The sequence below is a fragment of the Bufo bufo genome, chromosome 5 (assembly GCF_905171765.1).
Source record: "Bufo bufo chromosome 5, aBufBuf1.1, whole genome shotgun sequence".
Classification (NCBI taxonomy): domain Eukaryota; kingdom Metazoa; phylum Chordata; class Amphibia; order Anura; family Bufonidae; genus Bufo; species Bufo bufo.
Window position 1 is genome coordinate 385,988,858 of NC_053393.1, and position 27,608 is coordinate 386,016,465.

The 27,608-nt window shown below is 46.0% G+C and overlaps 1 protein-coding gene across 2 annotated transcripts in view; it reads left to right on the forward strand.

The window, feature by feature from the left end:
* The first annotated feature begins 4,387 nt into the window (after positions 1 to 4,387).
* The window catches only part of NOL7 (nucleolar protein 7), a 29,614-nt gene continuing 6,393 nt past the window's right edge, over positions 4,388 to 27,608 (forward strand). For both annotated transcript variants that reach the window (XR_005779140.1, XM_040432993.1), the window contains exons 1-6: positions 4,388 to 4,538; positions 19,187 to 19,247; positions 21,124 to 21,182; positions 22,433 to 22,473; positions 26,595 to 26,649; positions 26,863 to 26,984. Coding sequence is in view for 1 of the 2 variants with exons in the window: in XM_040432993.1 (XP_040288927.1) it covers positions 4,420 to 4,538; positions 19,187 to 19,247; positions 21,124 to 21,182; positions 22,433 to 22,473; positions 26,595 to 26,649; positions 26,863 to 26,984 (457 nt within the window). In the remaining variant the exon portion in view is untranslated. The remainder of the gene's footprint in view (positions 4,539 to 19,186; positions 19,248 to 21,123; positions 21,183 to 22,432; positions 22,474 to 26,594; positions 26,650 to 26,862; positions 26,985 to 27,608) is intronic.

Consider the following 27,608-nt stretch of genomic DNA (forward strand, 5'->3'; position numbering starts at 1 on the left):
ACAAAAAGGAGATATAGGACAGTAATTTAACAATCCACTGATTCCTAAGCGATAGCTCCATCCACAAAGAAGAATCAATTTATCACAGAATCTGGATAGAAGTATTACTAAAAGCAATAAGTTTATTGGTATACATTAAAAGCCTAGAAAGTGATAATAAAAGAGCACTGTTCAACTTCTAGGGGAGGTGTTAACAGTGGCAATAAAGGCAGCAATCAGACATCCCTCCATTTTCACCCCGGCAGCCCCCCTGACTTGAGCATCGGAGCAGTTCATGCTCCGATGCTCTCCTTTGCCCTGTGCTAAATCGTGCAGGGCAAAGGCATTTTTAGGAGTTTCGGTGACGTACCGGGGCTCTCCATGGGGCTGCCAGGAAGCCTTGTGACATCACTGGCAGTGATGGGCAGGCTTTAGCGCTGCCCTAGCCAGTAAAACGGCTAGGGCAGCGCTAAAGCCCGACCATCCGAGCCGGTGACGTCACCGAACACACTGCCGGGCGGAAGCTTCCGCCCGGCAGTGTGTTATGATAAACAAAAGAGACCTTGCCCTGCGCGATCTAGCGCAGGGCAAGGGAGCGCATCGGAGCATGAGATGGGGGGCTGCCTGGGTGAAAATAAGGCTATGTTGGGTTCAGCTCTGAACCCGGACAACCCCTTTAACAATGTAAAATCTGTGTTCCATCACCAGGCAGCGCCTCAATTGTCTTTATAGATACAATATATTAATTGTTTGGCATATAGAGGGCAGCTATGTATATAAATAGGTTCCCTTCATGCAGAGCACACTGCAACAGGCTCTTAAAGGGCTTTTCCCATCTCAGACATCTCATATCGCTAGGATATGCCCCCATTGTCTGATAGGTGCAGGTCCCACCTCTGGGACCCACACCTATCTCGTAAACACAGCTGGCAAAGTGAAGCAAGGGGCACTCCGTGACTGCCCTCCATTCATTTCTATGGGGCCACCGAAAATAGCCGAGCGCTGGCTCAGCTATTTCCGTCGGCCTCATAGAAGTTGTTTGGAAGCGGCGGCTGCGCAAGCGCTATGTTCTCCTATTTATTTCTATGGGGATTCCGAAAATGGCGGGCCAATAGGAACACTTGGTGGTGACCGTGTCGGGTACTGCCTGCCAAAACTTTGCCAGCTTAGTTTTCGGCTCCGTTTACAAGATAGGTGTGTGTCTCAGAGGTGGGACCCACACCTATCGGACAATTGTCTGAGGTGGGAATACCCCTTTAAAGGGAACCTGTCATCAACTTTATGCTGCCCATACTAACAGCAGTATAAAGTAGACAGGCGAGTTGATTTCAGTGGTCTGTCATTTATAAGTAAGGGTGGGTTCACACCAGTGTTATGTATTCCGGTATGGCTTTCCGTTATAACGGAATCCATAAGACGGAAGTCAGAACGGAAGCCTTTAAGCGGCATTCCATTTTAAACCTTCATAATACAAGTCTATGTGTAAGGCCTCTTTCACACGAGCATGGCGGATTAGGTCCGGATGCGTTCAGGAAAACTCGCACCGTTTTGCAAGCAAGTTCAGTCAGTGTTGTCTGCGATTGTGTTCAGTTTTTCACACGCGTGATAAAAAGCTGAAAGTTTACAAACAACATCTCCTAGCAACCATCAGTGAAAAACGCATTGCATCCGCACTTGCTTGCGGATGCAATAAGTTTTTCACTGAAGCCACATTCACTTCTATGGATCCAGGGCTGGCGGCTCGGATGCGGACCCATTCACTTCAATGGGGCTGCAAAAGATGCGGACAGCACTCCGTGTGCTGTCCGCATCCGTTGCTCCGTTCCGTGGTCCGCAAAAAAAATATAACCTGTCCTATTCTTGTCCGCGCTTTGCGGACAAGAATAGGCAGTTATATTAAACGCTGCCCGTGCCGTTCCGCGAATTGCGGAACGCACACGGACCCGCGGTTTGCGGACCGCAAAACACACAACGGTCGTGTGCATGTAGCCTATAGAACATGCTGCGTTTTTCACGCAACGCAGAACTGATGCGTGAAAAAAAAAAGCTCATGTACACAGACCCATTGAAATGAATGGGTCAGGATTCAGTGTGGGTGCTATGCGTTCACGTCACGCATTGCACCAGTGCGGAAAACTCACTTGTGTGAAAAGGGGCTTAATGGATCCATTATGCAGGAGTCCAGTCCTGCATAACAGAAACCAGGCTTCCAGAAAACGGAAGCCTTTAAGAGGCATTCTGTTTTGATCTGTCATAATAGAAGTCTATGGGAATCAAAACTGATCCGCCTGGTTCCAGTTATGCAGAACGGACAAAAAAGTCCTGTCGACAGGACTTTGTTTTCCATCATGCATAACGGGAACCAGGCGGATCAGTTTTGATTCCGATAGACTTCTATTATGACAGATCAAAACGGAATGCCTCTTAAAGGCTTCCGTTTTGACTTCCGTCTTATGGAAGCCATAAGGGAATGCATAACGCTGATGTGAACCCACCCTAAGTGGTTGCCGAGAACCAACTTCACAATCATTGGAAAAGCGTCCCGGCCACCTGAGAAGAGTCCTGGTTATTCATGGATCCCTGCTCTCCTGCCCACCTGCTGATGACTGACAGGCTTCTACCTAGTTGTCTCCCTTTATCTCTAGGAGATCACTGCCAATCATCCGCAGATGGGTGGGGAGAGCAGATTATGAATAACCAGGACTCTTCTCAGGTTGCCGTGACTCTTTTCAAGCCCTGTGCTACAATGATTAAGATGCTGGTTCTCAGCAACCACTTACTTTTAGATCATGAGTGACACACCGCTGACATCAGCATTTCTGTCACTAACTTATGCTGTCCTCAGTGAGGTCACCATAAAGTTGATGACAGGTTCACTTTAATATATAAAGAGCCACCAGGTTATCCAAAAGGGTACAAGTTTGGATCTACCCCTGGATCGATCGAGCTCCCCACCTAGCGGCTGTACAAACACTCCGAAATCCTGTCCCTCCACAACTTCCCCCCAAAAGGGGAGACTAAAGGACTTTCCTAACAGCCGCTAGTGGCAGACTTGTGGACTGACATAAAACTGACCCTACGCGTTTGTCAGCAAACTAAAAGGAGGTATAGGACAGTCCGATATGTTGTCAGTGGGCATGTATATTGGAACATTTGGCATGAACTTCCTTGTTCAGATGATGGATTTTGACGCTGCAGAAACCACCGCAGTTATTCACTTTTGATGCTGCAGACCCGCTTGCGGCTTAGCTCTACTGAATGGAGCTAAACCGCGAACAGACAACCAATGTGGCTTCGAGTGGTGTCTGTCTGCACACCGCGCCAAGAAGCTAAGTGTCCCGTCTTGGCGTGGTCCCCGCTTTAAACCACCACTCCGCAAGCTGCAGAAACACACCACACGGCCACCGCTGGAATTTTGACGTGTCCAAAATTCCAAACGCAAATTCTGCTGAGTGAATAGGCCCTAAAGGTGGCCAATCATAAAACTTTAGTGAAAAGCGTGACAACAGCCAGCTAGGTAGATATTTTGAGAAGCGCCAGTGGGCTTCTGATCCTGGCACCTCCTCTAAGCTCCACGCCAGCTGATTAGTGGTGGTCTTGTGATTGGAGTTGAGAAGTGGTAAGGACCTGTGATGATGTCACCAACATGCTGGAAGTTGTAGTCATGTTAAACCCCCCCCCCTGCCTGAAATATCCTTAGTTATTCCATAATGGCCTGGACATGCTGGGAGTTGTCATCCTTTCCTCTTATACCCTCTCCCTGAAATATCCCCTGATGTCCCATAATAATGACCTGGGCATGCTGGGAGTTGTAGTGCTTTCATCTTACTTGCTCCCTGTAATGTCCTCTGACATTACCTATAATGGCCTGGAGATATTGGGATTTGTAGTTCTCCCCTTCTACCTCATCCCTGTAATGTCCTCTTATATCACATAATAGCCTGGACATGCTAGAAGTTGTAGTCCTCTCATACCTCTCCCTGGAATGTCCTCTTATCACATTATATCAGCATGGACATGCTGGGAGTTGTAGTCCTCTACTCTTATACCCACTCCCTTCCTTTAATATCCCATAATATCAGCATGGGCATGCTGGGAGTTGTAATTCTCTCCTTTTATACCCCCCCTCCCTTCCTCTGATATCCCATAATATCAACCTGGATATGCTGGGGTTTATATGAATGATTTCTCATAAATCTACACCAGTTATGGCTTGCTGGCAGTAGACGAGCTCAATAAAAATCTGCCCGTAGAAATGAAGGAGTCAAGATTTTTGGAGGATAATACCGCAGTGAAGGAAAACAAACACCTTGCAGTAGCTGCGACCCTCCGGTACAGCAGAGGGCGCTCGGGTGCGAAGCATCACGTCAGTCACACGGGTCTAATGTCTTTGGTCTCCTCTTCCTCTTCCGCGGGTCAGCTGTCGTACAGTGCAGCAGCATGACTCCTGAGCACGAACTGGAAAGCGAGGAAGATGAAGCGCCCGAAGAGGTGACGTTCCAGAGCGCCAAGAGCCGGGCGGAGGAAAGTGCCCGGGCAAGACGGGAGGCGGCCAACAGGTAACACGACCGGGGTAGTAGTCCTGGTTATCTATCACGTGGCCGCTTGGTTCCTCACCGCAGAAGATGTCGTACTGGTGATGACCTGCGGGGGGCAGCCGCGTGCATAAATACATTACAACCTCTACCTGTAGAGTTGTGCTGGATGTGTCACCAGGGGGATGCAGAAGTTCTCATTCTAGTTCAGGGGTCAGCAGCCTCCGCACAGCTGTGGTGAAACTACAACTCCCAGCATGCACACTTGCTTGGCTGTTCTCTGAGCTCCCACAGAAGTGTAAAGAGCATGCTGGGAGTTGTAGTGTCACAAGGGCTGGAGTGTTCTAGTTTTTTCTCTGCCGACTGGTGAGCTCCAGAGTCTCCTTTACTTCCTGGCTGGAAGAGCAGCTCTTTTCTTATGTACCTGATAGACATTGGTGTAAAGGGTTTACATTATAGTCCTGAGAGGCATTTACTATTCTACTGAAAATGGCGGCTTCCCTCAGCACCTCTCATGCAGCAGGACAGATGAGAAGAGCTTACAATCTAAATGGAATGGGGGGATGATAGGAGTGGCTAATTTAGTGCAGGGGAAATGTCAGTAGAGGCCTGTTCAGACTGGGCCGAATTGCAGTATAAGGACTGATCCACACACCCGTGATCGGCCTGGGAAAGGGACCTACTAAAAGGAATGACAGTGTGGAATGCCCATAGAGAATAATGGACCAGAGTGGAATGCCCATAGAGAATAATGGACCAGAGTGGAATGCCCATAGAGAATAATGGACCAGGGTGGAATGCCCATAGAGAATAATGGACCAGTGTGGAATGCCCATAGAGAATAATGGACCAGTGTGGAATGCCCATAGAGAATAATGGACCAGTGTGGAATGCCCATAGAGAATAATGGACCAGTGTGGAATGCCCATAGAGAATAATGGACCAGAGTGGAATGCCCATAGAGAATAATGGACCAGTGTGGAATGCCCATAGAGAATAATGGACCAGTGTGGAATGCCCATAGAGAATAATGGACCAGTGTGGAATGCCCATAGAGAATAATGGACCAGTGTGGAATGCCCATAGAGAATAATGGACCAGTGTGGAATGCCCATAGAGAATAATGGACCAGTGTGGAATGCCCATAGAGAATAATGGACCAGAGTGGAATGCCCATAGAGAATAATGGACCAGTGTGGAATGCCCATAGAGAATAATGGACCAGAGTGGAATGCCCATAGAGAATAATGGACCAGTGTGGAATGCCCATAGAGAATAATGGACCAGTGTGGAATGCCCATAGAGAATAATGGACCAGAGTGGAATGCCCATAGAGAATAATGGACCAGAGTGGAATGCCCATAGAGAATAATGGACCAGTGTGGAATGCCCATAGAGAATAATGGACCAGAGTGGAATGCCCATAGAGAATAATGGACCAGTGTGGAATGCCCATAGAGAATAATGGACCAGTGTGGAATGCCCATAGAGAATAATGGACCAGTGTGGAATGCCCATAGAGAATAATGGACCAGTGTGGAATGCCCATAGAGAATAATGGACCAGTGTGGAATGCCCATAGAGAATAATGGACCAGAGTGGAATGCCCATAGAGAATAATGGACCAGTGTGGAATGCCCATAGAGAATAATGGACCAGAGTGGAATGCCCATAGAGAATAATGGACCAGTGTGGAATGCCCATAGAGAATAATGGACCAGTGTGGAATGCCCATAGAGAATAATGGACCAGAGTGGAATGCCCATAGAGAATAATGGACCAGTGTGGAATGCCCATAGAGAATAATGGACCAGTGTGGAATGCCCATAGAGAATAATGGACCAGTGTGGAATGCCCATAGAGAATAATGGACCAGAGTGGAATGCCCATAGAGAATAATGGACCAGAGTGGAATGCCCATAGAGAATAATGGACCAGTGTGGAATGCCCATAGAGAATAATGGACCAGAGTGGAATGCCCATAGAGAATAATGGAAATGTAATATTTGAATTAGAGACAAAACCATTTGACATATCTCTAATAATTATTTAGCAGACTTACTCTCCAAATTCAGTGGGATTATTTAATGTTCAGATTAAGTGGAATTATCACTGTTTTCTGCAGAATGACGCGGGTGAATGACACAAAGGAATGCCCATAGACTATAATGGAAAGTAAACTATGAGCTCATTTGCAGGTAAATCTGTGTTATGTAGGACATTAACCTTTACCACAAGTGTTCCCTGCGTAGAGTAGCATATTGTAAAATGAAAATTACCTTGGATTATAACTGTTTTCTATAGAATGACTGACTGAACACAACATCAAATCTACAGCATCAAATATGTGCAGGATACCGTACGTTTGAATACACCCTTAGGGTAGGGTCACACTGAGCGCATAGCAGCGTATTTGAGGCTGCGAGAAATGTGCCGTACAGCGGGAAATACACTGCATATGCGCTAGGGGCAGACACACAGGGCTTTCCCTCCGCAGCCCTGTGTGTGCAGTGAGGTTCGGAGGCGGGCCGAGCACCGACGTAACTGTGACGCGCATGGCCAACTCAAACCCCCACTGCAGACACAAGGCTGCAGCGGAGAAAAGCCCTGTGTGTCTGCTCCTAGCGCATACACAGCGTATTTTCTGCTGCCTGACACATTTCTCACAGCGTCAGATACGCTGCGTATGCGCTCAGTGTGACCCTAACCTTAATTTGTAAAAAAAAAAAAGCCTTTGAAAAATTAACGAAGCAATCTGTTTGGTTGCTATGGGCAACTGTCAGCTGTTCCTCTGTACAGATTTTGATAAATCTCCCCCTATGTTTTTAGGTTTATCAATTTGTTGTAATTTGGTGTTTTTGGTTTGTTCGCCCTTTTCTCTGACAATGTACTTTGCTACTTCATACACTCCCCTATGGCGCTGCCATTGTTTACCCCGACGTTCTTTTTTTTTTTGTCTCGGAGTGTCATGTTTTTCCTGCTGGGACAGAAATGTCGGTTTATTTGTAGACTTTTTTTTTACCCCTCCCCCAGTGGCGTACACACAATCCACGGGGCCCCGCTGTGAAACTGATGGGGCCCCCTTCCCGTCGACGCCCCCCCCCAACCCGCTGCCATGCAGGATGATATTCTGTATAACCCACTGTATTCCCACGTAAAACCAGCTCTGCTACATTATGTAGTAGTGCTGGTTTTGTCATGCATTTCTTTTGCCTTCATATAGTAAAATACTTCATTGGCCTATCAATGGCTTTATAACTAACTCTGCTATATTTCTGTAGCCTACAACCTCTGACTGCCCAGTTGAAACTACTACACCCAACATGTTCTGGCAGTAATAGTAAATGGATATTGGTGCAATTCTGAGCTACTAGTCTATCTAATAAATATGTAGGCTACATATGTATTATATAGACTAGTAGCTCAGAATTGCACCAATATCCATTTACTATTACTGCCAGAACATGTTGGGTGTAGTAGTTTCAACTGAGCAGTCAGAGGTTGTAGGCTACAGAAATATAGCAGAGTTAGTTATAAAGCCATTGATAGGCCAATGAAGTATTTTACCATATGAAGGCAAAAGAAATGCATGACAAAACCAGCTCTGCTACATCCAAGCATATACTAGAAGCTCAATAGAAGTGCCTACACAAAAGAGCTGCACCCCAAGACAACAGAAAAAAAAACATTACTTCATAGCACAAGTCACCAGTCATAACTTTACATACATTACCCAACTCTCAGCCCCCATCAGACCTCACTCACTCTGAAAGCCGGACCGGCTTCTTTGCGCAGCGCTCTCCCTCTCCCTTTCTTTTCCGGCGCCTTCTCCCTGTCCCTGCATCTCAACATCATGTCCGGCACGCCGCACTGCCGGCAGGGGAGGAGACTCGGGGGCAGGGGCGTACATAAAAATCACTGGGCCCCATAGCAGGAATCTAAATTGGGCCCCCATTCCCCTTTTATAGCCCCTCCCATTGTTCCATGAACTATTCTTGCTGCTGCGTTTTATAATTTATGCCATCAGGGCCGGATTGGGATTACAAAACAGCCCTGGCACACAAAAGAGGTATAATAGATGCAGTGTGTACAGATGTACATTATATACAGCAGTGTACTGATATGTGAGGTACGAGGTATAATATATGCAGTGTGTACAGGTATATTGTATATTCCCTAGTGTTCTGATATGTGAGGTACAGGGTATAATAGATGCAGTGTGTACAGGTATATAGTATATACAGCAGTGTACTGATATGTGAGGTATGGGGTATAATATATGCAGTGTATATAGTATATACAGTAGTGTAATATGTGAGGTACGAGGTATAATAGATGCAGTGTGTACAGGTATATAGTAAATACAGCAGTGTATTGACACCTCGTACCTCACATATCAGTACACCGCTGTATATACTATATATCTGTACACACTGCATCTATTATACCTTGTACCTCACATATCAGTGCACTGCGGTATATACTATATATCTGTACATATTGCATGTATAATACTGTGTAATATATGCAGTGTGTGTGTGTATGTATGTATGTATGTATGGATAGATAGATATATAGAAAAAGTCCAACGGGAGCACCAGCCAGGATATGGGTGCAGGGTCCAAAAATGGGGTAACGGCAATCCCCAATGGTATAAGTAGAGAAAGCAGGACTGCACTCCAAGTAGCGATGAAAGCAAAAAGTTTTTATTCACCCATGAGCTGAAACGTTGCAAGATTTTGCCATATCATGGGTGAATAAAAACTTTTTGCTTTCATCACTACTTGGAGTGCAGTCCTGCTTTTTATATATATATGTATGTATGTATGTATGTATGTATATGTATATGTAAAAAATAGCCAGCAGCACTCCAGGAAATCAAAGGCAAACGGTGGTTTATTGGACCCAAAGTCAAGCGACGTTTCGACAGCTTGTTGCTGTCTTTGTCAAGCATAGTGCACATGTGACACAGACGTGATTTTAAATAGGGATGTCAATCCACAATACATTAACATCAATCAAATACATTGTAGTATAAATATACATCTTACAATCTAAGAGTGATTCCAAATTATATATGTATTAAAGCGCCAATATCTGGCAAACATGGTGCATAAAAGATAATAGAGCATAAATATAATATATCCTGTTTACTGTGAAAGAAAACATAATTGGTGCAGGTGATAGTGCTAATGAAGTGAATTAAAAAACTCACTGTCCGGTGGGGAACTGTATGTTGCATGGATTGTGTGCAGTGGCGTCCCGGTTCACACACTGCGCTTGCGCGAGAATATTAAGTCTCGCGATAGCCGCGATGGCCAAAGATGGAAAAAACAGCCTATACCAAAATGGCCATAGCGGTCTCACTTGTAATGTGCGCATGTCCGGTAAGTGCTCGGTGCCGCCCAGCAATCACTACACTAGCGTAGTCATAGAAACGAGTAATAACAAAGTAATATAAATAAACGCTGGTAGCAGATCATACGATCAAAAAGGAGCATCGGCGATGCTGACCACCGGTCCACAGGACAAAGTCCGTGAGACCGCTGGGCACAGCGCCGAGCATCACTGCGATCGCAATTAAATACAAAAATTGGTGAGATGGTGCATCGCCCAATAGTGATGGATCAAAATAAGAGCCATCAGTGTAGGAGGGAGAGATGAACGTCACCGGGAAGTGCCCACGGACTATCATCAATCCCTCATCAGGGGGCTCCACCATCTCACACATTCACAAGAATGTCAAAAAGAGGAAAAAAAGAAAAAATGATATATAAATCCAAATATCAAAAAATATCAAGAAATGTAGATGTATAAACACTGGATGGGTGGACCTCCGATGCATAATGGACAACAACACGCATAATTCTCGTTTTTTAAGGAGAGCTTGCCGGTCTCCCCCTCGTCTCCCTAGTTCAATTTGCTCCAAAATGCGGAATCTCAAATCGTTCTGGGTGTGTCCGCTTCCTTAAAATGTTTAGACACGGGTAGATCTAATTTTTCCTTCTTAATAGAGTAACGGTGTTGGTTCAACCGTGTTTTTACATCCCACGTGGTCTCACCAACATATCACTTCCCACATGGGCAGGTAAGCTGGTAGACCACGTAGGATGAATCACAGGTCAGAAATTGTGTGATTTTTATCATCCCATTCGATGCCGGATTAAAAAATGTATCTCCTTTAATCATTAATTTACAATTTATGCAGTGGTAACAGGGGTAGCAACCAGTGCGAGTGGAGCCACACATTGTTCTCACACTCGCCCTGGTGCTACCCACGTCTGCCCTCACCAATCTGTCACTCAAATTCCTCCCTCTCCGATAGGAGAACAAAGGGGGAGTTTGGAATTCAGCGACAAGGGGGAAACTATTCCCAATCAACTTCCAGTGTCTCCGAATGACGCCCGCAATTTGTGGGCTGTCAGTCGAAAAGCTAGAAATGAAAGGGATACGTGGAATTGAGGGATCACTCTGGGGTCTGCTGATAGTAGACTGGATTTCAACTTTCTTGATACTATCCCTAATTAATTTCTTAGGATATCCACGTGTGGCAAATTTATTGCCCATTTCCTCAAATCTAGTATGTCTCACTTGACTATCCTTAACTATCCGTTGTACCCGTAGAAGCTGACTGAATGGTAGAGACCGGACCATGGAACGAGGATGATGGCTATCATAACGTAGCAGAGTGTTCCTGTCAGTAGGTTTCACAAATAAATCTGTACTCAAACCTCGTCCCATGATCCGGACCTCCGTGTCAAGGAACTGAAGTTTGTCATTAGACTGGACCATGGTGAATTTCACAGTGGGGTCAACCTGGTTAAGAAATGAGTGGAAAGCGAGGAGGTCCAACGTGTCGGCCGTCCACACCAAGAAGATATCATCAATATAGCGCCACCACCCCAGAACATGTCTGAAGTGGTGGCTGCCATAGATGAATGACTCCTCAAGGTGGGCCATATAGATGTTTGCATAAGTGGGCGCCACGTTGGACCCCATCGCGGTTCCACGCATCTGAACAAAAAAATCATCCTGGAAAAGGAAGTAGTTCTTTGTTAGGACAAATCTTAACAATGTAAGGAGGAAGATTCGACATGTCATAGAGTATTCCGAGTTGACAAGGCACTTCTCTACAGCCTGTAGGCCGCGCTCACACGTCGAACGAGACCAGGATCGCGCCCACAGGAATTTCAAGGTTATCTATCTTGGATAAAAAGTCACCCGTGTCCCTAATAAAAGATTTGGTTGAGGAAGCAAAATGGCCCAACATCTTATCCAAGAAGATAGCGACATTATAAAAGAGGGACTCTCTGCCGGAAACAATTGGGCGGCCCGGGGGGGGCGACACCCCCTTATGGATTTAAGTGCAGGGTGTACAACAAAGGCGTGCAAGGCTTGTCACGGTACAAATAGCAAAACAATTTTATCATCAATAATATCTGCCTCACGGGCCTGATTTAAAATATCACGTAGTTCCCTTAGCAGACCAAATTTGGGATCCTGTGCTACTCGTTTATATACTTGTGAATCATCCAGCTGGCCCTGGATCTCCCGGATGTATTCGCTGGTGTCCATGACCACAGCCCCACCACCCTTATCCGCAGATTTGATGGTGAGGCTGTGGTCGGAGGCCAGAGAGCGCATCGCGGTGATCTCACTGCCGGTGATATTAGCAAATCTGAGGTCATTATTTTCAGTAGCACGTTTTAATTCGTCGAGGTCCCTCCGTATGGCCAAAGAAAAAGCTTCAATAGCAGGGTGATCTATAACAGGGTTGAAGTTACTTTTGACATAAAGCCCTGTATTGCTCAATGATAACTCAGTTGGCCTGTCTCCTTCACTTCTCATAACCTGGTTCTGTGTAGAGAACCAAATTTTGAGTTTAATACTCCGCAAAAATCTATGTACATCAAGCTCTATATTGAACCAATCAGTCTTGGACACAGGACAAAAAGAGAGACCCCTGTCCAAGACGGATTGCTGTGCATCGTTCAAGACCAAAGAGGAAAGGTTTACCACTATGTCCGTTTTTTGTTCACCCCCTTCTGGCGCTGGGGTCTGAGATTTTTGTTCCTGTCCTCACCATTTTCTGTGGCGTTTCCCGCCCCTCCTGGTTCTATGGGATCCATGGCCAGTCCTAAAAAAGATTTTTGTAGTGTTGCTTGTAGATTGGATTCTCCCCGTTCATGGCTTTTACTACGAGATTGAGGTTGAGGTCGTGTGTATCTTTTATCCGAGGAGTGGTTCTGTCTTCTATCACCTCCTCTAGAGCTCATAGGATCACGTTGCCATACATATACAAAACCTCGTGTATAGTCCTCCATGTCATGTGACCATTTTTGGCGTTTTTTGTCTTGCAATTCACTTCTTAATTTATCAAAGTGTGGTGAACAAGACGCAATATATAAAGCATAATCTTCAGCTGACATTAATTCCTTCAATGCCACTGTAACTTTCTGTAGAGCATCTTGTATGGATGTAATCTCCTTCTGCAAGAACTCTATATTGAGCAATATCATGTCAAATGCAAATTTGTTGCATATATGGGAAAATCTAGTACAGAAATCGACATCGTTTGGAAATAAATCCGGTCGCAACTGCGACCTCATACCACGTGGGATCCTGTGGTTTTGGTGGTACTCACACAAGGTGATCATGTGGAGCTCCAAATTGATGAGACGTTTGGAATCATACTCAAAGCGTTTCTTGGTATCCAATAATGAGGGCGTGAACAAAAAGGTTGTGTCCCTCTCTGTGCGTTGCAGAATCCTCAGTTCGTCCTCTTTGCTGTAGGTGAAGACATCTGGGTCGAGGTTTTCACAAGGTGTAGCCATATTAGGTGCAAGGCGTCCTCTGGTACACACAGAGCAGTGTATTGATGTGAGACATAGAAGGTATAATACTGTAGATGCAGTGTTAACAGAAATATGTGGTCAGTTATACATTATGGTCTCTGTGTGTGAGGTACATGAGGTAGTGGTCACTGTAACTGTCTGAAGTATTATACATGAGTGAGCAATGAGTAAAAACAGGGCATGATGAAAAGTGGAGGACCTCCTCTTACCACTCCATTCCAGTCTGTATGGATCAATGCAGAGCTGCTTGTGAACTTCTAATACTTGCTGTTAGGGGTTGAAGGACCTGTGATGATGTCATCACAGGTCCTGGCAGATATACCTTTGAAACCTAGGAACTACACCATTTTTGGTGCAGTTCCTTTGCTAGATTCTGCAGGACCTGTGATGCTGAAGATGATGTCATCACAAGTCCTGGCAGATGCACTGTTCTAACCTGGGAACTACACTTTACAGTTTACACTGTGCAGTTCCCTTACAGGACCTCTGATGACATCATCAAAGGTCCTTTAGCTTTAGAAAGATAAATAGGAGCAATTAGGGGGCGGGGCCTCTCCTCCACTTCGGGCCCCGTCTGCCTATATGGTAGGTACGCCACTGCTCAGGGGGAGGAGACTCAAGGGAGGGTAGGGCTGGCAGCAAGGAAACTCAACACTGGGGGGGCGGGCCCTGGGCCGGCCGCCCGGGTTATACAGGCACAGTACTACTGCAGGGCGGGTCCACAGGCGGCCGGGCCCCCTGGAGTGCCGGGCCCGGTCGCAAGTGCGACCCCTGTATGTACGCCACTGCCCTCCCCACTTCCCATCCCTTCTTTGTTTTTTGCTTCTCTCCTATTTTTGATTCCTGTTCTACAAAAAAAAAAAACTCAAGTTATGTTGAATGGAAAAAAAATTAAAGAAGGTTATTCAGTAATAAAAAAAAAACCTGAGCTTATTTCTTGCAAAAACAGCACCACACCTGTCCTCAGGTTGTGGGTGGTATTCGCTTGGCAGAGCTGCAATACCACACACAACCCGAGTACAGGTGTGGTGCTGTTTTTGGAAGAAAATTGTAGCTTTTCTAATCCAGGGGATAACCCCTTTAAATAAGAAAAGTTTTAAATAAAATAAGTATTTACACACTTTCTTTAAACTTGTCAGTTTTTATTCTCAGTAATACCAACATGCCATATGAGTTTCTTCAGTTCCCCCCTACATTTTACCATTTTCCGAGTAAAATTCTGCTCAGGAATTACACTTGGAAATTTTGATGCAGCCGAGTCCCATTGCAACGATTCTGCTGCACAGTGCACACTACAGAATTTCAGCGGTGAAGCTTTCCACTAAAATTTCTCTGTCGAAAGAATGAACATGTTAATTTTTTCTGCGGAATATTGAGCGGAATGCACTGCCAGCTATCAGGAACGGCAATGGCTGCGCTGCACATGAGCCAACTAAATCAGTCGGGGCTGGACGCATTTGGAATTTCCAAACGGAATTTCTCCGCTTGGAAATTCCGTAGTGTGCATGGACCGGTAATTGCCTCCATGTATCCTCCACCCCAAAATGAGAGCCCATTCCTAGTCCTGGGCCTATAGTTGTGAGTGGGAGGAAAGCTGTTGTGTCTTTAGTTCAAAAACTCAATTTCCATTATTCTCTAGGGGTATTCCACTTCCCATTATACCCTTTTAATCCCCTTTTCATCTCCACTTTATTATTTGCCACTGAACTTGGAGATTATGTCTGCTAAAGATTTATTTGATACGTTGAATCGTTCACACTCCAAATCACATTTTACTTCCCATTATACTGTATGGACATTCCATTCTGTCATTCACATGTTGTTCCATAGAAAACCGCTTTAATCCGAGATAGTTTTAAATTTACAATGTGTTACTGTACCCAGGGAACACTTGCGGTAAAGGTTAATTTCCTACATAACAGATTTACCTGCAAATGAGCTTTATAGTTTACTTCGCATTATAGTCTATGGTCATTCACCTTTGCATACTATTAAAAAAATGGTTATAATCCAAAGTAATTTTCTTTTACAATATGCTACTCTACCCAGGGAACATTTGCGGTAAAGGTTAATGTCCTACATAACACAGATTTACCTGCAAATGAGCTCATAGTTTACTTCCCATTATAATCTATGGGCATTCCTTTGTGTCATTCCCCTTGGAATTTCATAGAAACCAACCATAATCCCACTTAATTTCAATTTTAAATAATCCCACTGAACTTGAAGAGTAAGCCTGCTACAGATTTATTTGATATGTTGAATGGTTCAGGCACCGAGTTACGTTTTACTTCCCATTATAGTCTATGGGCATTCCATCACCTTTGCATTCTATAGAAAACGGTTATAATCCAAGGTAATTTTCATTTTACAATATGCTACTCTACGCAGGGAACACTTGTGGTAAAGGTTAATGTCCTACATAACACAGATTTACCTGCAAATGAGCTCATAGTTTACTTTCCATTATAGTCTATGGGCATTCCTTTGTGTCATTCACCCGCGTCATTCTGCAGAAAACAGTGATAATTCCACTTAATCTGAACATTAAATAATCCCACTGAATTTGGAGAGTAAGTCTGCTAAATAATTATTAGATATGTCAAATGGTTTTGTCTCTAATTCAAATATTACATTTCCATTATTCTCTATGGGCATTCCACACTGGTCCATTATTCTCTATGGGCATTCCACTCTGGTCCATTATTCTCTATGGGCATTCCACACTGGTCCATTATTCTCTATGGGCATTCCACACTGGTCCATTATTCTCTATGGGCATTCCACTCTGGTCCATTATTCTCTATGGGCATTCCACACTGGTCCATTATTCTCTATGGGCGTTCCACACTGGTCCATTATTCTCTATGGGCGTTCCACACTGGTCCATTATTCTCTATGGGCGTTCCACACTGGTCCATTATTCTCTATGGGCGTTCCACACTGGTCCATTATTCTCTATGGGCGTTCCACACTGGTCCATTATTCTCTATGGGCGTTCCACACTGGTCCATTATTCTCTATGGGCATTCCACACTGGTCCATTATTCTCTATGGGCATTCCACACTGGTCCATTATTCTCTATGGGCATTCCACACTGGTCCATTATTCTCTATGGGCATTCCACACTGGTCCATTATTCTCTATGGGCATTCCACACTGGTCCATTATTCTCTATGGGCGTTCCACACTGGTCCATTATTCTCTATGGGCGTTCCACACTGGTCCATTATTCTCTATGGGCGTTCCACACTGGTCCATTATTCTCTATGGGCGTTCCACACTGGTCCATTATTCTCTATGGGCGTTCCACACTGGTCCATTATTCTCTATGGGCGTTCCACACTGGTCCATTATTCTCTATGGGCGTTCCACACTGGTCCATTATTCTCTATGGGCGTTCCACACTGGTCCATTATTCTCTATGGGCGTTCCACACTGGTCCATTATTCTCTATGGGCGTTCCACACTGGTCCATTATTCTCTATGGGCGTTCCACACTGGTCCATTATTCTCTATGGGCGTTCCACACTGGTCCATTATTCTCTATGGGCGTTCCACACTGGTCCATTATTCTCTATGGGCGTTCCACACTGGTCCATTATTCTCTATGGGCGTTCCACACTGGTCCATTATTCTCTATGGGCATTCCACACTGGTCCATTATTCTCTATGGGCATTCCACACTGGTCCATTATTCTCTATGGGCGTTCCACACTGTCATTCCTTTTAGTAGGTCCCCTGGGAAACACAGTCTGTGTGTCATCTGCATTTCCCGGGCCGAGCGCTGCTCCCCTGTCCCAAACTAATAGTAATTTATAGTCATTTTGTATCTGTGGGGCTATTGCTGTGTACTCACCTGATGGCGTGGGTACAGCTAGATGGCTGGGGTAACTAAAGGGTGAAATAAGCACCCAATGACATTGTGTGTGTGAAGGCATCCTACTAGAAAAAAGGTTAAAGAGGACCTTTCACTAGGATACGTGTATTGAAATAGTTATATTACCTTACAGTGCGGCCCCCAGTCATGTCTTTCCGCATTTCTTTTCAAAGGACCCCCCTTTCGTCCGCTGTGATCCCCGTTTGTTTTGGCACATCATATGTTAATGAGGTTATTCGCTTCAACTAGGCGGGGACTTGTATTTGTCCTGGGCGCGTGCGGTTATCTTCTCTCTGGCTGCGAGCGCATCCAATCAGATCACCCCGCTCTTAGCCAGGGAGAAGGAGCTCAAGTTCTCGCGAGATTCGCAAAAACCTGAGCTTTTACACATCCTGAGCCGTGCGCCATCTTGGAGTCCCCTACAAAAAATTTAGACTAGAACCTTCAGAAATCACAGGTGCATATCCATGAAGCAAACATGATTATAAAAAAGAAAATAGCGGCACACCATTATACATACAAACAATAGAGCTAAGAAATGGGGGGCATTCTAAATAGAAGTGGTACAAGACCTACTATAAATGAGTCAATGGAAGTTCTTAGCGCACATATTTGATCAAACGTGTGTCGGGCCCATCTATCAGGCGTCAAGGTGGCTTCCGCAGATGGGTCCCTAACACTAATACTGCCTCTCGTTGGACTTACCTAAGCCTACAAATATGTGCTCTAAGAGCTTCCATTGACTATTGTTTGTATGTATAATGGTGTGCAGCCATTTTCTTTTTTTATAATTGTTTGCTTCATGGATATGCACCTGTGATTCTGAAGGTTCTAGTCTAAATTTTCTTGCAGTATATTAAGGGTAGCACCTCTTTTAGACTGAACACACCCATCTACCTGGGACTTCTGAGCAGAGTACGTATGTAGCTGGTTCCTACACTGCCCTGAATATTGTAGGCTTAAGTAAGTCCAAAGAGAGGCAGTATATTAGTGTTAGGGACCCATCTGCGGAAGCCACCTTGACGCCTGATAGATGGGCCCGACACACGTTTGATCAAATATGTGCGCTAAGAACTTCCATTGACTCATTTATAGTAGGTATTGTACCACTTTTATTTAGAATGACCCCCATTTCTTAGCGCTTTTGTTTGTATGTATAATGGTGTGCCGCCATTTTCTTTTTTATTATCTTTGAGTCCCCGGCAGAGAGCGCGGCGGCAGGAAAATAAAGTTCTGGTAACCAAAAGGATTCTCAGAAACATGGAGTGGAGGGCAGGTGTAGTTTATGTATGATAGGCGGCAGGCCATGGACAGGCGTTTCTTTCCCATATAAATTAAACTCCACCGCCACGTCCCAAAAGATAGGACATGATCTACTTCAACATGCGGACCGTTGAAGTTAATGGCGTGCACATGGCCAGTTTATGGACTGCAAAACACTTAGTCGTGTGAATGCCCCCGGAATGGCGTTTTTTTTTTTTTTATATGAAGGACTATCCATGTGACACAAGGACGGCACAAATCTGCCAGAACAGGAGCATCTCGTACAGAGCGTCTCATAAAGGTCTACCAGGGCCTAGGGACAGCTCCATGAGACAACCCCTTTCATTCAGACTGACTGACGTTGCAGATGACTATTGCCGTATTCCCTGTATGCCAGAAAACTGCAGATCCTGCTTGTGCAAAAAATGTTTAACTTTTTGGGGACTTTCCAAAGAGTTGGTGATACTGGGCATATTCATGGATATTGGAGATGGAGATATGCCTCCTGCTATTGAGAGGCATGTGTCTGATGCCAGCGGGGATTAGATTAAGACCCTCGTGTAAGACGGCAGTTTTAATAAATGTCCCCCTCTGTGTATAATGTTCTGTAAGTTTTTAATGTCTCCTTGCAATCTCTTTAACTTGCCTTTCCTTTCTGATATCTGATCAACAGAGAAAAGGCTTTGCTGAAGGAGAAGAGGAAGCGCAAGGAGGAGCTGTTTAAAGAACAGAAGGTGCCATGTTTTTTCTGTTTTCTTTCGTGGAAGGTTTTAGACATTGAATACTTACTTTTGTGGATTTTATTATAGCAAATCCAGGCTCTGCTCACATCTTCACCAAATAGCTAAATTCGGACCTTCCATCACAGATCCTGTTGTATTTGAACACTTCATGCTGTCACGTTATTATGACCACCAGCTAATATTCAGAGTAACGCTATGTGCAGCACGGACATCAGCTAGACGGGCTGGTAGTGACTCGGTAAGGTCCTGGTAGGTTGGCACAGGTATCTAGAGCCATGCTGACTGCACTGCATCCCACCACTGCTGGAGGGAGCATGGGGGAGGATCCACAGAACGAGCACCACGATCGAGGTGGTCCCACAGATGCTCAATTGGGTTCAAGTCTGGGGAATTAGGGGGCCAGGGTAGTACTTGGAAGTTTTGGTCATGCTCTTACAACCAGTGTCAGACATTTCTAGCCGTGTGACATGTTGCATTGTCTTACTAGAAGATCCCATCTGCCCCTAGGGAAAACAATAAGCATGTATGGGTGTGCGTGATCTGCAGAGATGGATTCATACCCAAATCAGTTGAGAGTGCCTTTCACATGGATGAGTGGGCCCATGCCATGAAAACTTTCCCCAGAACTTGTGTTCTTCCAGCAGTGGTTGCAGGGTGTTTGTTCTCTGTTTCTCTCCTCACACATCATCGTCCATCCATTCAATGAAACAGAAAACGTGATCATCAGAGAAGGCAACCCTTTGCCGATTAGCTGAGGTCCAATTCTGGTACTGCCACGAAAATTGAAGCCTTTTCTGCCGATGCAACCTCATTAGCAGAGGTGCAGTGACCATCAGTCTGCTTCGGAGCCCCATACACAGTAGGGTTCACTGAACAGTTGTTTTAGACACACATCTGGTGGCCCCCTGGTTCATTTTAGCAATGAGCTGCTCCATCAGCTACGAAGGTGCGCTAGGCGGACCAGCGTTCACCTCTCACATCAGTGCCAAGTGGTGCTTTGCAGTTTCCACGTCGCTTATTTACAGTGGTGCCATTTGTCCTCTCACTATACACTTTCACCACAGCCTCACGAGAACAGCTCACAAGCTGCGCAGTTTCAAAAATACTGCCACTCTTGGCCCGAAAGCCAATAATCATCCCTTTTTGCAACTCTGATAAATGGCCCCCTTTACCCTGACAGTAATGAGGGATATATATGCAGACAACCTATTGCACTTATACCCACCAAGCCAGCTCTCAACACGTGACTTCCTTCATGAGCTACGTGCTACTGACACCGAAAGCAGGAACTGGTGTTAATAATGTCACTCGACTGTGTATATTTCTATACAAATGGTGGACACCATGTCACACTCGACGCACTCCATTGTAGGTCACTGGGGTCAGTTTTGTGAAGAATCTGGCAGTGCATTGTGGTTTCCGATGTATACCAAAGATAAAATGCCGGTGTCCAAAGAGCCCTAGGTTGATCCTGTTGTTCTTGCGGACTGCTAGGATTTGGTCACAATTTAGGCGTAATGTAGAATGCAAGTTTCTCGACAAAGAAATAGCAAGGCTACTGCTCAGCTGCTTGGAATCGTTGATGTGCAGCAGGAATTTACCTTTCACGTCACCAGTTTGGTAACATCCTTGCCAGTATGAGAGCAGATATGCCGGGTACATGTGGCACTCTGCGTATGATGGCGTTTTTTGAGGCTTCAGTTCTGCTGTTGCTTTCTTTATTGCACAATGTCTCCTCTAAGTAAAGGATTTAGTCTGAGCTGTGTTGGCTTCAAGTAGGTCTTGTGATCACAGCAGGTCATTCTGTCTTCTCAGTAGTTTATACTATTGTTTCATTTTCAGATACCTTTTTTTTTTTTTGTTTCAGAAAAAGAAATTGCTCCCAGACGACATCCTCCAAAGCATCAGCTCTCTTCCAGATGAACGGTACATTGATTTCCTACACATACATTTAGAAAATAATTCTAGTAAGAGGGCAGGATAAATTTTTTGACAGAGGATCTCAAAACCACAGGAAAACGCATCTGTTTGAATAACACAACATTCAGAACGGATCCAGTTGTATTATATCGAAAATGAACATTGCAGATCCGGCATCAAATACCATTGTAAGTCGGTATTTGGAGAGATTTCATGTCCGTCATGGGAACGCAGCAAAACGGAATGGAATGCATTCTGGTGCACTGCGTTCCGGTTTGTTCAACTTTGTCCCCATTGACAATGAATGGGAACAAAACTGAAGCGTTTTCCTCTGACTGATCTCAAAACCGCAAAGGAAAACGCAAATGTGACAGTAGTCTATGTATCTTGCCGTCTGCAAATTGTGGATTCGCAGTCCATGTTGCATCTGCATTTTTTTGCCGACGCGTCGACTTCAGTGGGTTCAGGGAAGACATTTTGCGGTCAAGTATCATCCGTATGTCCGTTTGAAGTCAGTGGGTCCACAAAAAAAATTCAGACTGCATCCATATTTTGCAGGAGCAAAATACACACGGTCCTGTGCATGAAGACTTTTTCATGAGCTCCTGCTCACCCTGCAGGAGGTGAGGATGCTAAAAAAAAATTTCAATGTATTTAGTGACTGATCCGTTTTGTTCTGTTTCGATTTGACACAACCACATTTTAACGGAACGGATGCATCCTGATGAGTAATCAAAATGGAACTGTTTTGAGATCCTTTGCCGGATCTCAAAACCTGAAACCAAAACGCATATGTGAAAGTAGCCTTAAACACAGCCCAAAATCGGCAGTCATTGAGGACAGCATAGAGTGGGTGACGGGTTCTCTTTAAACTGGAATAGACTAGAAATGTAATGGGGGTCCAGCTAATAATTTAAACCATAAAAGGGGGCAGAATGGAAAAAAAAAAGCAATGTCCATCTCGCCAATTCCCTGTCACTCTTCAAACCGTACCTGGATTCCTTTTGTTTTCCAAAAATGACGACTCACTCAATCTCTGGCCACGGATGCTAAGGATCGGTGAGAAGAGTGTCACTTTGCTTATTCAGCAGTGAATATACAAATGTGTACATCTGTTAACTTTCCCTAACCATAAGTGGGTTTTATCTTGGGAAATAAAATTAATAAAAAGTTGCTCTTTGGGACTTGCTTGCTTCAGCTTTAAACATTTTTGTCCATGATTTCAGAAGCAGTTAATTTGTTTGTTGTTTTCCAAGGGAGGAACCGAGTGAACAGCCTGAAGGCCAGAGTAAGACAGGTACCGTTACTTAGTACTCATTATTTAATATGATCATACATGCTGGTGGTGCGCTACGCGGCAAAACTGCATGCTTTTTCTGCAAATTGCCTCAATTGTTTGATGTGGTTTTGCATGGTTGTTTGCTCATTAATCTATCTACAGATGTTCAGAAATCACACACCACAAAATGTAGACCATCAGGGAGGAGGGGGGCCATCTTCTGTGTGAAACTGCATAAACATGACAGGCGGAGCCATCCCCAGAAAGAAAATGTCCTACAGTATGAAAGTTAGGCCTCGGGCACATGACCATGTTTTTGGTCCGCATCCGATGCTCATTCATTCATTTCAGTAGGGCCCCACAAAATACAGACACCCGTATGTCTGTTCTGCCGCCTGATAGTTAGAAGAGACCCTATTTTTGTCTGTTTTGCAAACAAAAATGGGCATTTTTAACATGGGGTGTGACGTGCAAAATGAGATAATTCAAGACGCCCCATGCCGGTATCCGTATTTTGCGGTACGCAAAAGGCAGTGTACATGAGGCCTTACAGACAATATTTCCAGAAGTGCTTCTCCAGTATTTTAATATTGATGACCTGCTTTTAGATAAGACCTTAATTATTAGCTTGGTGGGGGCCAACTTTCAGTACCCCTGATTTTCAACTGTTAGAGGCTGCAATGCTCACTTGAACTCTTTGGCCGCAATTATTTATCGGGCACAGTGCCTTCTATTTTGCAGCTTACAGCAGCTACCACAGGATGTATGGCACTGTGCCTGGTAATGAGGCCGCAGTGCTCATCTGAGCCACAGCTGGGGGTGCCAGGAGTCAAACCCACTGATGTGATATTGATGGCTGATCCAAAGGGTAGGACATCAATATTAAAATATTAGACAACTCTTTTAATGTACATGCACACAAGCAAGTTTTACGCTGCCGTCCATGTTTAGACTGGACAGCTCCTGCAATGAAAACTGACCCATTAAAGTCAATAGATTTATGCACATGACTGTGTTTTCTTCCTGCGCAAGATCACTCCACATGGGAAAAAATAAAGCATGTTCTTCTATCTCATTTAATGGGTCACTGATGGACTGTCAGTCTTTCACCGATGGTTGCGTGGAGATCCTGTGTATCATTCTTCATCTTTTTTCACCCTTGTGGAAAAACTCATGAACACTGCTGACATTCATGCAAGAACTGACAGAATGCACGCAAAATCACTATTGCTCTTGTGCATGAGCCCTTAAAGGAGTTTTCCAGGATTTTTATATTGATGGCCTATCCTCAGGATTGACCATTGATCAGATTTCGACACCCCATATTGCCACTGATGGGTAGTGATGATGTCACCACCCTGTAGCTCCAGCGAATAGCTGTTCCACACCGACTAAAGGCCTCATGCACACAACTGTTTTTCGGGTCCGCATCCGAGCCGCAGTTTTTGCGGCTCGGGTGCGGACCCATTCACTTCAATGGGGCCGCAAAAGATGCGGACAGCACTCTGCGTGCTGTCCGCATCCGTCCCTCTGTTCCGAGGCCCCGCAAAAAAAATATAGCATGTTCTATTCTTGTCCGTTTTGCGGACAAGAATAGGCATGTCTACAATGGACCGCCCGTTCTGCAAATTGCGGAAGGCATACGGACGGTTTCTGTTTTTTGCGGATCCGCGTTTTGCGGACCGCAAAGAACGGCACGGTCGTGTGCATGTAGCCTAAGGCTCAGTTCACATTTCAGTTATTTAGTCAGTTATTTCCATCAGTGATTGTGAGCCAAAACCAGGGCCGGCGCCACCAGTAAGGCGACTTAGGCAGTCGCCTAGGGCGCCATTTAGCAGGGGGCGCCCTTTTGCGGTGTAAAAAAAAAAAAAAAAGTTGGTTATATACGTTCGGCCGGCCGGCGGCGCCCCTCATGCTGTGCCTCCTAAACACTTGCCACTCTAAAGAATCTCCGGCTCAGTGCTGCGCAGCCTGCTGTGTCTGCTCTGTGCTACTGCTGTTGTTAGTGTAGCGTGGCCGAGCTCTGTTCGGTCCGCGGTACAGGAGCTTTTGTTTCCTGTACCTGGCCGGACTGACAGGAAGTGCTCACTTAGTGTGCACTTCCTTTCAGTCCGGCCGGGTACAGGAAACAAATTCTCCTGTACCGCGGACCGAACAGAGCTCGGCCACGCTACACAGGCTACACTAGAGGTGACAAGGGAGGGGGAGGGGGGGGGGGGGGTGTAAAATGAGAGTGACAAGGGGGGGGGGGGGGTGTAAAATGAGAGTGACAAGGGGGGGGGTGTAAAATGAGAGTGACAAGGGGGGGGTGTAAAATGAGAGTGACAAGGGGGGGTGTAAAATGAGAGTGACAAGGGGGGGGTGTAAAATGAGAGTGACAAGGGGGGGGTGTAAAATGAGAGTGACAAGGGGGGGGGTGTAAAATGAGTGTGACAAGGGGGGGGGTGTAAAATGAGAGTGACAAGGGGGGGGTGTAAAATGAGAGTGACAAGGGGGGGGGTAAAATGACAGTGACCAGGGGGGGGGGGGCAGAGTGACAAGGGAGGGGGGGCAGAGTGACGAAGGGGGAGAGTGACAAGGGAGGAAGGGGGGGAGAAGATGGTGACAAGGGAGGGGGGGAGAGTGACAAGGGGGGAGAGTGACAAGGGGGGAGAAGAGGGTGACAAGGGAGGGAGGGGGGGAGAAGAGGGTGACAAGGGAGGGAGGGGGGGAGAAGAGGGTGACAAGGGAGGGAGGGGGGGAGAAGAGGGTGACAAGGGAGGGGGGGCAGGGTGACAAGGGAGGGGGGGCAGGGTGACAAGGGGGGGGGGGGGCAGGGTGACAAGGGGGGGGGGGGGGGCAGGGTGACAAGGGAGGGGGGGGGCAGAGTGACAAGGGAGGGGGGGGCAGAGTGACAAGGGAGGGGGGGGCAGAGTGACAAGGGAGGGGGGGGCAGAGTGACAAGGGAGGGGGGGGGGGGCAGAGTGACAAGGGAGGGGGGGGCAGAGTGACAAGGGAGGGGGGGGGCAGAGTGACAAGGGAGGGGGGGGGGGCAGAGTGACAAGGGAGGGGGGGGCAGAGTGACAAGGGAGGGGGGGGCAGAGTGACAAGGGAGGGGGGGGGGCAGAGTGACAAGGGAGGGGGGGGGCAGAGTGACAAGGGAGGGGGGGGGCAGAGTGACAAGGGAGGGGGGGGCAGAGTGACAAGGGAGAGGGGGGGCAGAGTGACAAGGGAGAGGGGGGGCAGAGTGACAAGGGAGGGGGGGGCAGAGTGACAAGGGAGGGGGGGGCAGAGTGACAAGGGAGGGGGGGGCAGAGTGACAAGGGAGGGGGGGGGGGTCCCCAGAGACAGACCACGAGCCAGACTGCAGCCAGAGACCAGATCATCTTATTGTCCTGGTGGTAAGTAGACAATGCAATATGTTTATTATGTAATTGTTTAGTTATTAATACTACATTGGAAACTAATTTACCTCACATTTAGGGTCCATTCACACATCCGTGTGTGTTTTGCGGATCCACAAAACACTGACAGCGGCAATGTGCGTTCCGCATTTTGCGGACCGCACATTGCCGACACTAAGAGAATATGCGGGTCCGCAATTCCGTTCCGCAAAAAGGGACAGCTGCAAGAAGCTAAATTAACCGTAAGGGAAACATAGCAGTTCTTTTAATTTAAAAGCTGAGAAAGGGGTGGAACATATGTGATGTCATGATATGGGCAGATCATCTGATAAGGGGGGGCAATTTTTATCTTGCCTACGGCGGCAAAAATCCTTGCACCGGCCCTGGCCAAAACCAGTAGTGGATCCTACACAGACAAAAGGTATAAAAGAAAGATCTGCACCTGTTCTGTGTTTTTGACCCACACCTGGTTTTGGCTCACAATAACTGATGGAAATAACTGACCAAATAACTGAAGTGTGAACTTGGCCTAAGGGTGAGGGGTGGCTTCTGCTAAGTGTCCTCCTGAATTGTGTGGGGTGCAGCAATTGCCAGATAAAACTACAGCTGAGCATGTGGAAGACAATGGCTGAAAGAACACGTATATAATAGACTGGAATATGTTTATCCACCAGTTTGGGTTAATTTTGAACATTTTATTAACTTTTGAGGTTAATGTATAAAAATAAAATGTTAATAAGCTTCTTCCATTGACAGGGAATGAAGGACACATCAAAAAGAGGTCTGCAAAGAAGCTGCGTCCTCGAAAAAGGTACCAGTTTTGTAGTCCTGATGCTAGAACGATCCAATTCCAATATGATCACAAAATGCTAATGCCATCCGTGGATGCCCGGATTTGTGGTTTACATTGGACTAGGGGTTAAATGCTCTGAAGGACAATGATGATGCAGTTTGTGTCTGAGTGTCATGGCATTGTGAAACGTCATCTGTTTGCTGGGGTTTTGATCTATTTCTTGTGCCGTAGGTTGCAAACTAACTACGAGGTAGTACAATTGGAAACGTACAGTTCAAAAGACTTACTGCAGCAAAGAGCAAAATCCTTCATCCATAAAAAGTTATATGGGAAGACCAAGAACAGGACCACAGGTGAATATTGGACAGACTTGTATAGCTTTTCATCTACTTTGACATGTTTGCCTACACATTCCTCATCCTAGTGTGTAGGGATCGACCGATTATCGGTTTGGCCGATATTATCGGCCGATATTGAGGATTTTGAACGTTATCGGTATCTGCATCTATTTTGCCGATATACCGATAACGTATGGGGAACACAGATCGCGCTGCTCTCAGCGCTCTGTGTTCCCTCCGCAGCACAGGGGAGAAGGAAGCAGTGTCTCCTCCCCCTGTGCTGCTGCTGCCGCTGCCGCCAATGAGGGGATAGAACATAAGAGGAGGGGAGGGGCTGTGGCCGCTGCGCCACCAATGAAGATAAGCCTCTCATTCATTCATATACAGGAGGCGGGAGCTGGCTGCAGAATCACATAGCTGGCTCCCGACCTCTATGAGCAATAGCTGCGGTCCGCGGTAGTTAACTCCTCAGGTGCCGCGGATCGCAGCTACCGCTGATAGAGGTCGGGAGCCGGCTATGTGATTCTGCAGCCAGCTCCCGCCTCCTGTATATGAATGATCGAGAGACTTATCTTCATTGGTGGCGCAGTGCGCCCACCCAGTATTAATCATTGGTGGCAGTGGCCACAGGATCCCCTC